General features: G+C 34.9%; 1 protein-coding gene across 2 annotated transcripts in view; it reads left to right on the forward strand.

The window, feature by feature from the left end:
• The window catches only part of Trmt6 (tRNA methyltransferase 6 non-catalytic subunit), a 121,988-nt gene that overhangs the window by 75,085 nt on the left and 31,515 nt on the right, over positions 1-15,388 (forward strand). For both annotated transcript variants that reach the window (XM_090399789.1, XM_090399790.1), the window contains exons 6-7: positions 8-356; positions 15,171-15,256. In XM_090399789.1, the coding sequence (XP_090255915.1) occupies positions 8-356; positions 15,171-15,256 (435 nt within the window). The remainder of the gene's footprint in view (positions 1-7; positions 357-15,170; positions 15,257-15,388) is intronic.

The raw sequence follows: 15,388 nt of genomic DNA on the forward strand, positions 1-15,388 counted from the left end.
TTATTAGTTCTTATAGGCAAGCTGTAACTGCTCTTAACTATCCAGAGAATCACTTACGTTCATTATTGTTCCAATATCCACTTACCAAAGTGAATTCTCTCCATCATTCCAAGTTACAAAATACAACAGAAACTTCACTGCCAGAATTTTCAATGCAAGAATCAAAAATATATTCTGGACATCAAGACTTGAAAGAAAGGCTCCCAGAATTGAGGCAAGACAGTGAAGAAATGGATATAAGTGAGGCAGAAGAATTAGGAATGGATACTAGAAAGGAGGCAGTTGATAGTGATGATTTTGTTAATCCAATAGAAAAAGACAAATTTACTAATGTCAATTTAAAAAGAGCTAAACAGGTAAATTTCCTTTATTTTATTTAAATAAACAAATTTAATTTTACTGATGTCATGAAATTGGCCATTATTTTATATCTTACATATAATGGAAATGATTTTTATTTTAGAATATGCAGTACTAATTATGCAGTCACTTTTTTTCATAGGATAAGATATAATTTATGCATTTATTTATGTCATAAAACAAAATTAAAAAAAAAATATGAGAGAATAAGGAAAAATGGGCAGGAGAGCAAACTCCTATGAAATATACTATACATGAGGTGGGGGAATTCTGTAATATGTATTGGTTTTGGCCATTGGTGATTAATAAGTACTATGCTCAAGCTATTGGCAACAGTGATGATTCAGAAATTAGTTTAAAACCTAATACTATTTTCATAGATTGTTTATTAATGTAAATGAAATAGTTATTGAATCAGATCACTTGTTGAAGCCTAAATCATTAGTCTGTCTCTCTCAGGTAAATCTCTAAATGTTCTGATTCTTGAGTGGGAATGCTCAAGTCCTATCTTATATCTCACCAAATATTTGAAATCATGTGTAAAATTATTTCTGACTTTACATTATATATTTTCCTGAAATATTTGGTTGGAATATTATATGGCTTCCCTTAGATTTTGTGACCTTGTGTACGCTACTCTAACCTTCACTATGTCACAGTATGACATTGACTGTTCTTTTGCCAATAAACCAACCAACCAATCCTTAAATTTGATGTACATAACTATGAAAATTTAACTAATTTCTCCTTCTTGTGTGACCCTTTATTTGCCTTTATTGACTTATGACCTGCCAAGTATTCTTGGTTTCTGTAATTTTAATTGAAAAGAAGGTGGTTAGTTGTTACTCATTGAATTATTTTGTCTGTTAATTGTGTTCTTCTGAGAAGTTTGTCTAATTGTAGGGATGAAAAACCCTGCCATCTCTGTATGAGGCCAGGTAAATTAGTTGAAAAGTGCTTAAGGATCAAAGCTATATAACTGAGAGAAGATCTCCGCATAGCCTTTAAAGGAATATGGAGAACTGATCAGGGCTTCTGACCTAGTGTCTAATCGTCACCTTCTCGTGGTGAACCCTGTTAGGTATCTACTTGGATACTGAACGAACGAGGATGGGCTGGCAATTTGGGATTTAGCCGACCAAATTGTATTCTTATTGGTTAAACCAAAATAAAAAAAATGATGGTACAATATGACAAAATTTCATGCCGGCTGGGGCGTCGCCCGGTTAAACAAGGCCCCTGCTGTTTTCACCAGGGAACCAGGTCGAACAGCAAAAAGTCAGCTACTGGAACAAATCTGAAAACAAATCCCAACTCAACATCACCAGAGTTAAAGATCGGTACTATCAACGTAAGAAGCCTGAATGGCAAAGAAATGGAGTTAGATGAGGAATTGGATAAGTACCAGATCGACATAATAGGGGTGACTGAAACAAAAAAGACAAAAACTGGTGAGATCTTTCTGAGCAATAAATACAAAATGTTATATTCAGGCAATGAAAATCAAGGAAAAGAAGGAGTAGCCATAGTATTCAACACAAAATACGAGGCTAATCTTCTTGAATGGCAGTCAGTCTCAAGTAGAGTAATGTGGGCAAATATGAGAATGGGGAACTTGGACAATGAGACTTATTTGTGCCTATGGTTCCACAGAAGGTTCTACTAAGGTAGAAGTGGAGGAATTTTTTGATGCTTTAGAAAAAGCAACTGACACAATGAAAAAGTAAAAGTTGGTCATTGTTGGAGATCATAAATAGCAGAGTAGGAAATGATTGTGAGACATACAACAATACTTTGGGAAAATTTGGAGAAAAGAGCAAAGCTAATAATTATGGCAAATATCTGTTGGATTTCTGCTCAGGACATGGACTGGTTATTACTAACACCATGTTCCAACATAAAAATGTGCACAAATTCACATGGAGAGAAGAGGCAGGGAATAAGAAAAGACTCATTGACTATGTTATTGTTGATAGTGATGTTTTCTCCCTGGTGCAGGACACCGGAGTGTACAGAGGATTTGAAATTGGAAGTGATCACTATCTGGTCTTGAGCAGGATAAAATTGAATTTCATATTGAAAAGAATGACATGTAAGAAAGTTTTAAAGCGAATAAAAGTTGAGCAGCTCTCAGATGTGAACTGTAGACTAAAATACACAAAGATTATTGAAGAAAAAATGAAAGAGTTTGAGAACAGAAATCAAACCTTGGAGATTCAGTGGTAAACTCTGAAGAAAACATTGATTGATTCTGCTACAGAGGCATGTGGTGAGGTTGTCTGCAAGGATAAAAAAAATCAGAACTCCCTGGTGGACACAGGAAGTTAAAGAGGCAGTGAAGGAAAAGAAGAAAGCATATCAGAAGTTACTGGCAAATAAGTCAGCTTTTGCTGTTAGAGAATACAGAGACAAATGTAAGAAAGCGAAACACTGTGTAAAACTAGCTAAACAAAAGTAATGGGAGGTCTTTGGCAAGAATATAGAAAATAAATATCAAGAAGGTGGCAAAATATTCTGGAGGTTGTTGAAGAAGCTTAGGAATGGAGGAAAGAGTGCTGTAAAAGGAATTAGAGATGATAAAGGTGACATGAAAATGGGGGAAAAAAAAAGATATCCTTGAAGTATGGAGTAATTACTTTGAAAAACTGCTAAATGAAACAGGCAGTGATGACAGCACAGTGGTAAAAAATACTACCAAGGCATGCAGTCAGGAATACATATCCATACTTGATGTAGAAAAAGCCATCAAAGGCTTGAAATGTGGAAAGGCAACAGGAGTAGATGATATTTGACCAGAAATGCTGAAGTATGGTGGTATAAGAGTCTTACAGTGGATGCACTGCATAGTTCAGAAAGCCTGGACAGAGGGACGAATTCCCGATGATTCGAGTAGAGCTCTCATAGTAGCAATATATAAAAAGGGAAATAAAACTGAATGTGAGAATTACAGAGGTATTTCCCTACTGAGTGTTCCTGGCAAGATCTATGCAAGTATACTTGAGAAACGATTGAGAAGAATTGTGGAAGAAAAGCTGGTTGAAGAACAAGCTGGATTCTGACCAAATAGAGGCTGTCAGGGTCAGATCTTCACTTTACGACAAATAGTTGAGAAAGCATGGGAATATAACAAAGATCTGTATTTAAGTTTTGTCGATTTGGAAAAGGCATATGACAAGGTTCCAAGAGAGAAGCTATTCAATATGCTGCAGTTATATGGTGTCAATGGGACATTATATCAAGCAATACTTAGTCTTTATTTGAGTTGTAAGTCAGCAGTTAGAATTGAAGGAAGTACAGGAAGATGGTTTAATGTTAAATCTGGTGTGAGACAAGGATGTACATTATCCCCTCTGTTATTCATTATCTATATGGATCACATTATGAAGAAAAGTGGTATTAAACATGATATCAAAATTGGAGATGTTAATGTCAGCTCTTTGCTTTATGTGGATGATGTTATACTTCTAAATAAATCCGCTACAAGTCTGCAAGATTCTCTGACTAAATTGAATAGCTGGGCCAATGTTGTTTAATTTGTATATAAATGATATAGGAAACGGCTTAAAGGGAGATATTCAGTTGTTTGCTGATGATGCAAAGTTGTGTAGTGCAATAAAAAATCAAGCTGATGTTGAAAGTTTGCAGAAGGATTTAAATAAGCTGGTAAAATGGGCAAAAGAAAATGGATGTCAGTTCAATGTGGAAAAGTGTAAAGTCATGCATTTTGGGATTAAAAGATTACCAGCTGTGTACTACATCGATGGAAAGGTACTCCAAGAGATTGATGAGGCTAGGGACTTAGGGGTATTGGTAGATAGGGAGATGAAGTTCAGAGGACACATTGCTAAGGTGTCCAAGATTGCACATAGGATTACTTGGTTGTTGAGGAACACACTGACATCCAGAGATAAAGAGGTTATTATTCCCCTTTATAAAGCATTGATACTTCCACATTTGGATTACTCTGCTCAGGTCTGGTCACCTGGATTCCTTGGAGATGAGGAGGCTGTGGAGAGGGTTCAGAGAAGAGTGACCAAGTTGGTGAGTGATATAAAAAATGCTCCCTACATTGATAGATTGAGAGCTTGTGGATTGCAGAGATTGGTTGATAGGCGAAGAAGAGGGATATGATAGAAACATTCAAATTACTAAAAGGTTTTTATAGGATTGATGCAGGGGAAATGTTTCAGCTGTGTGATAGTGATGGAAGAACAAGAGGTCATCTCTGGAAATTAAAGAAGAGTGTGGTTAACAAAGGTGTCAGAACAAGGTTTTTTGCCTGGAGGGTGGTGAATGAGTGGAATTCATTGCCTGACTTAGTTGTGAGCTCTTTGTCTGTAAATGAATTCAAGAAGAGATATGACAGATATTGTTTTGCTAGTTTGGGTCTCCCGCAATGAGTCTACTGACTCCATGGAGATACCCGTAATAATAATAATAGATATGGTATGAAGGTCAGCAATTAAAAGACAAAGACAACGAAAATAGGCAGAATCATTGAAAATGTGAACTGTGTTGTGAATAAAGAACCTGTGGAACAAGTAAAACATTTCAGCTACCTAGGCATGATTTTTATTGAAGATGGTAGATTAAATATAGAAATAGACAACAGAATCAGCAAAGCTGGTATGGTGGGAAGTCAATTGAATAAATTCATATGGAATAAGAGAGAAATTAATCGGAACACTAAATTAGCTGTATACAAGACAGTGTTCAAACCAGTTTTAACTTATGGATCTGAGAGCTGGGTCAGAAGTAAAACACTTGACCAAAGACTAGAGATGGCAGATATGAGAGTCCTGAGAAAGATTATAGGCATGAACAGATGGCATCAATGGCAATATCATATTAAAAACGAGGATATCAGGAAAGAACTTGACATTGTCAGCATCCAGGAATGCGTTAGCAGAGTTAATCTCAGGTGGTATGGTCACTTAAAAAGAATGGGTGAGGAAAGATTAGCAAAACAAGTGTTCTCTGCCAGGTTGGCAGCAAAACGACCCAGAGGAAGACCAAGATATAGATGGATTGATACGCTACAATGTGCCTTAGACGATAGAAATATAAGCTCTGATAATGTTGGAGTCTTGACAAGTAACAGACTGATTTGGAGGAAAATTGTAGATAGGAAGTTAGTAATGATGTAATTTTTTTCATGTAGTACTATCATATCCTGTACACCCCTTGAGGATACATGGCAGGAATTTGATGATGATGATGATAAGAGAGAAATTAGCCAAAACACTAAATTAGCTATATACAAGACAGTATTCAAGCCAATTTTAACTTGTGGATCTGAGAGCTGGGTCAGAAGTAAAATACTTGACGAAAGACTAGAAACTGCTGGTATGAGAGTCCTGAGGAAGATTAGGGGCATGGACAGATGGCATCAATGGCAATATCATATTAAAAAGGATGATATTAGGAAAGAACTTGATGTATGGTATATCCATCTCTGCACATAATGTGCATACTATGGAGGCTGAGTATATCATCATTATCAAATTCCTGCCATGTACCCTCAAGGGGGTGTACAAGATGATAGTACTACATGAAAAAAATTACACCATTACTAACTTCCTATCTACAATTTTCCTCCAAATCAGGCTGTTACTTGTCAAGACTCCAACATTATCAGATCTCATATTTCTATTGTCTAAGCCACTTTGTACCGTATCAATCCACCTATATCTTGGTCTTCCTCTGGGTCGTTTTGCTGCCAACCTGGCAGAGAACTCTTGTTTTGCTAATCTTTTTTCACCCATTCTGTTTAAGTGACCATACCACCTGAGATTAGCTCTGCTAACGCATTCCTGGATGCTGACAATGTCAAGTTCTTTCCTAATATCCTCGTTTTTCATATAATATTGCCATTGATAGCATCTGTTCACGCCGCTAATCTTTCTCAGGACTCTCATATCTGCGGTCTCTAGTCTTTGGTCAAGTGTTTTGCTTCTGACCCAGCTCTCAGATCCATAAGTTAAAACTGGTGTACTATATACAGCTAATTTAGTGTTTCGACTAATTTCTCATGAATTTATTCAATTGACTTCCTACCATACCAGCTTTGCTGATTCTGTTGTCTATTTGCATATTTAATTTACCATCTTCACTAAAAATTGTGCCTAAGTAGCTGAAATGTTTTTTTTTACTTGTTCCACAGGTTCTCCATTCACAACACAGTTGACATTTTCAATGATTCTGCCTATTTTCATTGTCTTTGTCTTTTTATTGCTGACCTTCATACCATATCTATTATAACAGTTATTCAATTTAGTCAGAGAATCTTGCAGACTTGTAGCAGATTTATTTAGAAGTATAACATCATCCGCATAAAGCAAAGAGCTGACATTAACATCTCTAATTTTGATATCATGTTTAATACCACTTTTCTTCATAATGTGATCCATATAAATAATGAATAACAGAGGGGATAATAATAGATTTAGTTTAATCCTTTATCCCAGTGAGAGCAAACAAAGTTTGCGCCTGAAAATATCTTCAGGACTAAATATATAGTGTTGTACTATCTTATCCTGTAAGTAGTGCAACACCAAGGCAACTTGTGGCAAAGGTGGAGCAAGCTACCAGGCACTTCTAACCCAGTATCTCCCATAATGCAAAACACATTTCCTATGTGGATATGTATACTGTTATGCATTAAAGGGATTGGCCATCTACCCAGACTAGTTTCGACCTTTATTGAGGTCTCTTCAGTGGGAGCCAGGCCCAGAGCTGGAGATACCAGGCAGAAGCAGTAGCAAGTCATCTGTGCCTATGGGAGTTTCCAAAAGGTTTATCACCTTTTTTAAAAATTACTCTGGATTTAGAGAAAGATGTTGAAAATTTATTTATCACTAGGTTAGACTATAAAATCACTAGGTTAGAAGTGCCTGGTAGCTTGCTCCACCTTTGCCACGAGTTGCTTGGTGTTGCACTACTTACAGGATAAGATAGTACAACACTATATATTTAGTCCTGAAGATATTTTCAGGCGCAAACTTTGTTTGCTCTCACTGGGATAAAGGATTAAACTAAATCTATTATAGTCTAACCTAGTGATAAATAAATTTTCAACATCTTTCTCTAAATCCAGAGTAATTTTTAAAAAAGGTGATAAACCTTTTGGCAACTCCCATAGGCACAGATGACTTGCTACTGCTTCTGCCTGGTATATCTCCAGCTCTGGGCCTGGCTCCCACTGAAGAGACCTCAATAAAGGTCGAAACTAGTCTGGGTAGATGGCCAATCCCTTTAATGCATAACAGTATACATATCCACATAGGAAATGTGTTTTGCATTATGGGAGATACTGGGTTAGAAGTGCCTGGTAGCTTGCTCCACCTTTGCCACGAGTTGCCTTGGTGTTGCACTACTTACAGGATAAGATAGTACAACACTATATATTTAGTCCTGAAGATGAAGATATTTTCAGGCGCAAACTTTGTTTGCTCTCACTGGGATAAAGGATTAAACTAAATCTATTATAGTCTAACCTAGTGATAAATAAATTTTCAACATCTTTCTCTAAATCCAGAGGGGATAATGTACATCCTTGTCTCACACCAGATTTAACATTAAACCATCTTCCTGTACTTCCTTCAATTCTAACTGCTGACTTACCACTCAAATAAAGACTAAGTATTGCTTGATATAATGCCCCATTGACACCATATAACTGTAGCGTATTGAATAGCTTCTCTCTTTGGCACCTTGTCTTTTTCAAATCGACAAAACTTAAATACAGATCTTTGTTATATTTCCATGCTTTCTCGACTATTTGTCGTAAAGTGAAGATCTGATTTTGACAGCCTCTATTTGGCCTGAATCCAGTTTGTTCTTCCATAATTCTTCTCAATCATTTCTCAAGTATACTTGCATAGATCTTGCCAGGAACACTGAGTAGGTAAATACCTCTGTAATTCTCATTCAGTTTTATTTCCCTTTTTATATATGGGTACTATGAGAGCTCTACTCCAATCATCGGGAATTCGTCCCTCTGTGCAGGTTTTCTGAACTATGCAACGCAGCCACTGTAAGACTCTTATACCACCATACTTCAGCATTTCTGGTCGAATATCATCTACTCCTGCTACCTTTCCACATTTTAAGCATTTGATGGCTTTTTCTACTTCAAGTATGGATATGTATTCCTGACTGCATGCCTGGTCAGTGTTTTTTACCACTGTGCTGTCATCACTGCTTGTTTCCTTTAGCAGTTTTTCAAAGTAATGACTCCATACTTCAAGGATATCTTTTTCTTCCGTTTTCATGTCACCTTTATCATCTCAAACTCTTTTTACAGCACTCTCTCCTCCATTCCTAAGCTTCTTCAACAACCTCCAGAATATTTTGCCACCTTCTTGATATTTATTTTCTATATTCTTGCGAAAGTCCTCCCATGACTTTTGTTTAGCTAGTTTTACACTGTGTTTAGCATTCTTGCATTTGTGTCTGTATTCTCTAAGAGCACAAGCTGACTTATTTGCCAGGAACTTTTGATATGCTTTTTTCTTTTCCTTCACTGCCTCTTTAACTTCCTGTGTCCACCATGGAGTTCTAATTTTTCTATCCTTGCAGACGACTGCACCACATGCCTCTCTAGCTGAATCAATCGGGGCTTTCTTCAAGGCTTGCCACTGAATCTCCAAGGTTTGATTCCTGTTCTCAAACTATTTCATTTTTTCTTCAATAATCTTTGGTATTTTAGTCGACAATTCATATCTGAGTGCTGTTCAACTTTTATCTGCATTAAAACTTTCTTACATGTTCTGCTTTTCAATATGAAATTCAATTTTATCCTGCTCAACACTACATAGTGATCGCTTCCAATTTCAAATCCTCTGTTCACGTTGCTGTCCTGCACCAGGGAGAAAACATCACTATCAACAATAACATAGTCAATGAGACTTTTCTTATTCCTTGCCTCTTCTCTCCATGTGAATTTGTGCACATTTTATGTTGGAACATGGTTTTAGTAATAACCAGTCCATGTCCTGAGCAGAAATCCAACAGGTATTTGCCATTATTATTGGCTTTGCTCTTTTCTCCAAATTTTCTCAAAATATTTTTGTATGTCTCACAATCATTTCCTACTCTGCTATTTAGATCCCCAACAAGGACCAACTTTTCCTTTTTCATTGTGTCAGTTGCTTTTTCTAAAGCATCAAAAAATTCCTCCACTTCTACCTTAGTAGAACCTTCTGTGGGACCATAGGCACAAATAAGTCTTATTGTCTAGTTCTCCATTCTCATATTTGCCCCACATCAGTCTACTTGAGACTGCCTACCATTGAAGAAGATTAGCCTCATATTTACTGTTGAATACTATGGCTACTCCTTCTTTTCCTTGATTGTCATTGCCTGAATATAACATTTTGTATTTATTGCTCAGAAAGATCTCACCAGTTTTTGTCTTTCTTGTTTCAGTCACCCCTATTATGTCGATCTGGTACTTATCTAATTCCTCAGCTAGCTCCATTTCTTTGCCATTCAGGCTTCTTATGTTGATAGTACAAATCTTTAGCTCTGGTGATTTTGAGTTGGGGTCTGTTTTCAGATTTGTTCCAGTAGCTGACTTTTCGCTGTTCACCCTGGTTCCCTGGTGAAAACAACAGGGGCCTTGTTTAACTGGGCGATGCCCCAGCCGGCATGAAATTTTGTCATGTTGTACCATCATTTTTTATTTTGGTTTAACCAATAAGAATACAATTTGGTCGGCTAAATCCCAAATTGCTAGGCCATCCTTGTTCGTTCAGTATCCAAGTAGATACCCAACAGGGTGCACTACGAGAAGGTGAGGATTGGACGTTAGGTCAAAAGCCCTGGTCGGTTCTCCTCATTCCTTTAAAGGCTATGTGGAGGTCTCCTCTCAGTTATACAGCTTTGACCCTTAAGCACCCCTAAGTTTACAGGAGGCTAAGTTTACACACTAAATTCTATATAAATACTTTATGTAGAAATTGTTTTCTTGGATTAAAGGAAGATAACATGCACAGGTTCACTTCTTATGAAAAGCATGAAAAAATGAAAAAATTTAATTATACAGATGAAAGAATAATTGAAATTACACTTAAAATAAACTCTAAACTTAAAATCAGGTTCATCCAAATAACCTAACTCATACTGATGAAGAGATAGATGCATTTTATGACTCACTGCAGCACACTCTAGATAAAAAAAAAAAAAATAGCAATCAAAACTTTACTACACTAATGGGTGATTTTAATGCCAAAGTAGGTCATCCCATTGACCAAATAGATACAATAGGGCCATACATATATGGTACAAGCAGCAACTCAGGAATGGCTCTTACAGAATTCTCTATCAGTAACAAGCTTTATGTTATGAATACATTTTTTAAGAAAGCCCTCAAAAGAAAATGGACATGGAGAAGTCCAAATGGAGAAATAAAAAATGAAATAGATTATATACTGTGTAATAATAAAGAAATAATTCAAGATACTTCAGTACTAAATCAAGTAAAAACAGGAAGTGACCACAGAATGGTGTCAGAGCCAAAATTAAAATAAACCCCAAATTGGAAAGAATAAAATGGCTAAACAACAAAAAAATCAAGAAGTTTTAACTTAAACCCTATCGAAAACAAGAAGGGTTATGAAGAAAAACTCGATCAAAAACTAGACTTAATAAATATATTTGAAGAAGAAGATATAAATAAAATAAGCAAAAACCTAATGGAAGTAATAATCTCAACAGCCAACGAACTCAAAAACAACAAAAAGACCATAAACTTCAGAGGAAACCCTACAACTACTAAAAAAGAGACGAAATGTGAAACAAGACAAAAACTTAATTTCTAAAATAGAATATGCAGAACTATGCAAAATAATAAGGAAAAAGATGAGAAATGAAATAAGATCTTATAACACTAAAAAAATAAAAGAAACAATCGAAAACAATAAAAATATGAAAATACTAAGAAAATATTTATCATCTGGCAAAAGTCAAATAACTGCAATAAAAGATAAGAATGGAACTACCATAAGGAACCAAGAACAAATCTTACTCAGGTAATCTATATTTGACAGATAAATCAAATATAAATAACTCCTCTCCATCGCACATGGAATTCATCCCCCCATTCACTTTTGATGAAATAAAACAAGCATTAAAACAAATGGAAAATGTCCTGGTGATGACCTAATTCACATAGAATTAATTAAATGGGGAGGAAACAATATAATTCACCATGTCACAAACTTACTAAATTTATGCCTAGAAGAGGGGAAGATACCGGAAAATTGGAGAAATGCTACTCTGATACATGAAATGCTACTACTCTATAGCTGCAATCACTTCTTGATTTGAAGAACATGCTGACCAGCGAGGAAGAGTTTTAGTTTTGGGAAGAGATACAAGTCAGAGGGAGCCAAATTTGGAGAATAGGGTGAATGTTCCAACAATTCATAGTGCAAATCCCTTAATTTTCCCATTGCCAAAACACCTTTGTATAACTTTAGCATGTTATTAAGTGTGCACTTGATAACATGATGCCCTTTGGTCAGAAAGAATCCATTTTGGAATGTATGGAACATTTACAACTGAGGGTGAGTTAACTCATCTGATATAAATATCACAGGTTTCTTCTCCAGGGAATTGAGGTTTTTCCTACAAAACATAACTGATCAGAGAACACATAAATATTGATAGACTTAGAAGATTGTAGACATAGGATTAACCATCCTGTCATTATCAAAATTATGTTTCTAAAAATGTAAGTTAATTTGCATACTGTTGACCTAATACATAAGATAGTATTATATATATATATATATATTTTTTTTTTTTAATTTTTTTTTCATATCTGTTTTGTTGCCATTAATTTGCAATTTAGTCAGATGCAATACCATCTGACTAAATTTTCATAGGCACGTTGTTCTAAAGCAAATGTACTATATCAAACTACCCATAATAACAAAATATTCCTGTAGTTTCCACAAGTTTGCTATAGTGAGAATTGACCATGTGTGTGTGTGTGTGTGTGTGTGTGTGTGCCTTTTTCTGCCATCTTATATAAGAAAAGGATGAATAAAAAGTGCCAGTTTCTGACTGAAGAATGCTACCTTCAAAGAAAACTGATATGACAGACTTACTATTACAAGACTTCTGGGCTATCTGTCAGATGCACTATGAACCAAAGAGTGAAGAGATTTTAAATCCTCTTCACATTGGCCTCCTTACCCCAGACAAAATTTCTTAATGCACAGAAATAATAATCACTTTTTTTTTTCAAGCTGTAATCCCTCATTCAGTTAGTATAGCCCATGCTTGCCCCTAGAAATATCAAAAATTTATCACCTGGCTCAGCTACAATATATCTTATTATGAACAATCTGAAAAAAAACCTCAAAGAATACAAAACACTTGCTGCCTCAGTACTATCCTGACAAGTTTTATTTACAGATAAACCAAAGACAACCAATTACAGTTGACTCTTCACTATAGAAAACAATGTTATAACAAGCTATCAAAGTTCTGAACAAATCCCCATAAGTAGTGCTTTCCTCAACAAAATGTGCAATATCAAACTATAATAAACTTCACGTTTGTTATAGTGAGGGTCAGTTGTAAAAAATTACCAGGCAACAAGATATATCAAGAATACTTCAAAACTTCTATGCTAACATTACTATGAGACAAAGGAATGTTGAAATATGAAGAAATCATGCTGCATTGTAGCCATTTGAATTTAAATCCAAGTCTTTAATTTCCTAGAGTACTACTCAGCAGTAATTTAGTTATTACAAGATGTGTACTTGCCTGACACAGCAGTAAGACCATTAGAGAGAAAGAGAGAAGATTTGAATAACCACAATCCTTTCTGGTTATAATGACAGTTACTAATTTTCTAGTGTTTTTATCTGTTACCATTAATGTATTTATATTTTTTATTGTATTCACATTTGAAAAGAATCCTTTGGAAGGAGGATGAAACATGTCATCAATAAATGTAGTTAGTCCTATTATCATTTTAGCCTATTGATAAGTCAACCATATAAATTGATTGCAGTGTCTAATTGCTCAAAAAGCTTGCATCAAAACCTATAGGAAAATTGTGTGTGTGTGTGTGTGTGTGTGTGGATGTTTTAGGAAGTCATAAAAAATCATAAGGTATTTTTTGCACCTAACTTGAATTTGAGCTATCCATTTAAAACTAAGCAAGATCTCTAAATTTTAATAAAGATCATAAATAACAATTTCTTCAAAATCCATCTAACCAGAGTGGCCTTATTATGTGTATACAGATTGAGGAATGTACAGAACACTGTAATATTCACTTATTAGATTTTGTGAAATGCACATAAGAAAATGATCTTAGTAAATAGCTACAGCATGCTATTTATTCTAATTGCTGAAATGAAGCATATGCTCTGAACTTGTTTATTTGCAAGCATAATGGAAAGCTTTACACTTCACATTACACTTTATTTGTGCACACATTTTTGTTTAAGAAAAACATAATGTGTTGCATTTAAAAGTTTTTGTTATGATACAGTCTGTAGCAGTTTTAGTAAGTGAATTCACTGTGCTAAATATTGCATTACAAATTCAGTAACTTCAAATACAATAATTAGAAATGCAATACAGAGACCACTTAAAGATAGATTAAATTACAAGCACTTTGTCCATTTCTGAGATTTGATTTGTACAATAGATACTCATGAAAACTATTATTGGGAATTGCTCAGATTAGATTAGTGCAAAGTTTGGTTTGCTCTCCATCTGAATTTCACTATAGGCATGGATGTTTGTGAATGCCTTTTGTGTGAGACGAACACTCTTCATATCAGAGGCTGAAGTGACTTGAAAAAGTTTTGTCTCTAAAGCAGGGTTTCCAGACTATTTAACTTTAGTTCACTCATACCCATAGTGTGCTACAGTTTTACTTTTTGTGGGTGAGATTTATGTATTAAAACAAAAAAAAAATCAACAGAGAAAATATTCAGTGGAAAAGGTAATAAATAAGCATTGGTGAATATCCGGTAAATGTTTTGAGGTGTAGTGTCAAAATGAAGAAAAGGTTTGCATTTATTAAATTTATTGTTTTTGAGACTATTTCAAATTATAAAAGAATTTGATCACTAGAAATATTCAGCAAATATATCCTTTTTTGAGAGAGAGAGAGAGAGAGAGAGAGAGAGAGTGAAGCGAGATGCATCATACACATTCATCTTACATTCCTGATTAACATAGAACTAAATAAATTTAGTATTATTTCTCACATATACTATTTTATTGAAGGCTTGCAGATGGGCATCTAAAAAATTGATAGAACATGCGTACCCGAGTAACCCAATTGGAATGATAGAACATTGTGCCCTTCAATTAGAAAAGACCTGAGTTCAATTCTCATCATTATGAAAGGAATCTTTATATGGATTTTTTCACTTGAAGGTGAGTTAGCCAATCTCATGGAGTTAGTAGGGTTTTTTCTCTTGGAAACTCGGGATTTTCATCAAGTTTTTCCATATAGGAAAATCAGCTGGCAGAGAACAATTTACAGCAAAAAATATTATTAGTCAGTGGTAGATGGCATGTGTAGATAATGGCATTGTTTGCAGATGGGGGATTAATTAGTGGATGGTGGCTGTGTGAAATGGATTGTACTCCCCCACCCTGATGAGTTCATGGACTCTTTGGAGGTTAACATTATGTAATAATAATTATAATGAGAAGAATTAACTTGGACATTGAATAAAAAAGTTACTCATTAAAATAGTTTTGTTGCATTAGACAGTATATGTAACTGTTCTTATTTTAATCATATAATTTATTCTGAAACACAGAGAGAAAGGAGAGATCAACGCAGAGCTGAAAGAGAAAGAGAGTATGAAAAAGCAAGAGAGATTCTGCAACAAAAGAATATGGATGGGTATGTAGATTTGCATTTTAGAAGAAATTAAAAGAAAACTGTTACAAGTTATATTTTAAGTTATTTTTAACAAGTCGTTTTTTTTTTTTTTTTTTTTTTTTTTTACAGTTATTGCCAAATAGAACATTTAAA

The sequence above is a fragment of the Typopeltis vanoorti genome, chromosome 10, assembly GCF_054136105.1.
Source record: "Typopeltis vanoorti isolate ZY-2024b chromosome 10, IOZ_Tvanoo_1.0, whole genome shotgun sequence".
NCBI classification, from domain to species: domain Eukaryota; kingdom Metazoa; phylum Arthropoda; class Arachnida; order Uropygi; family Thelyphonidae; genus Typopeltis; species Typopeltis vanoorti.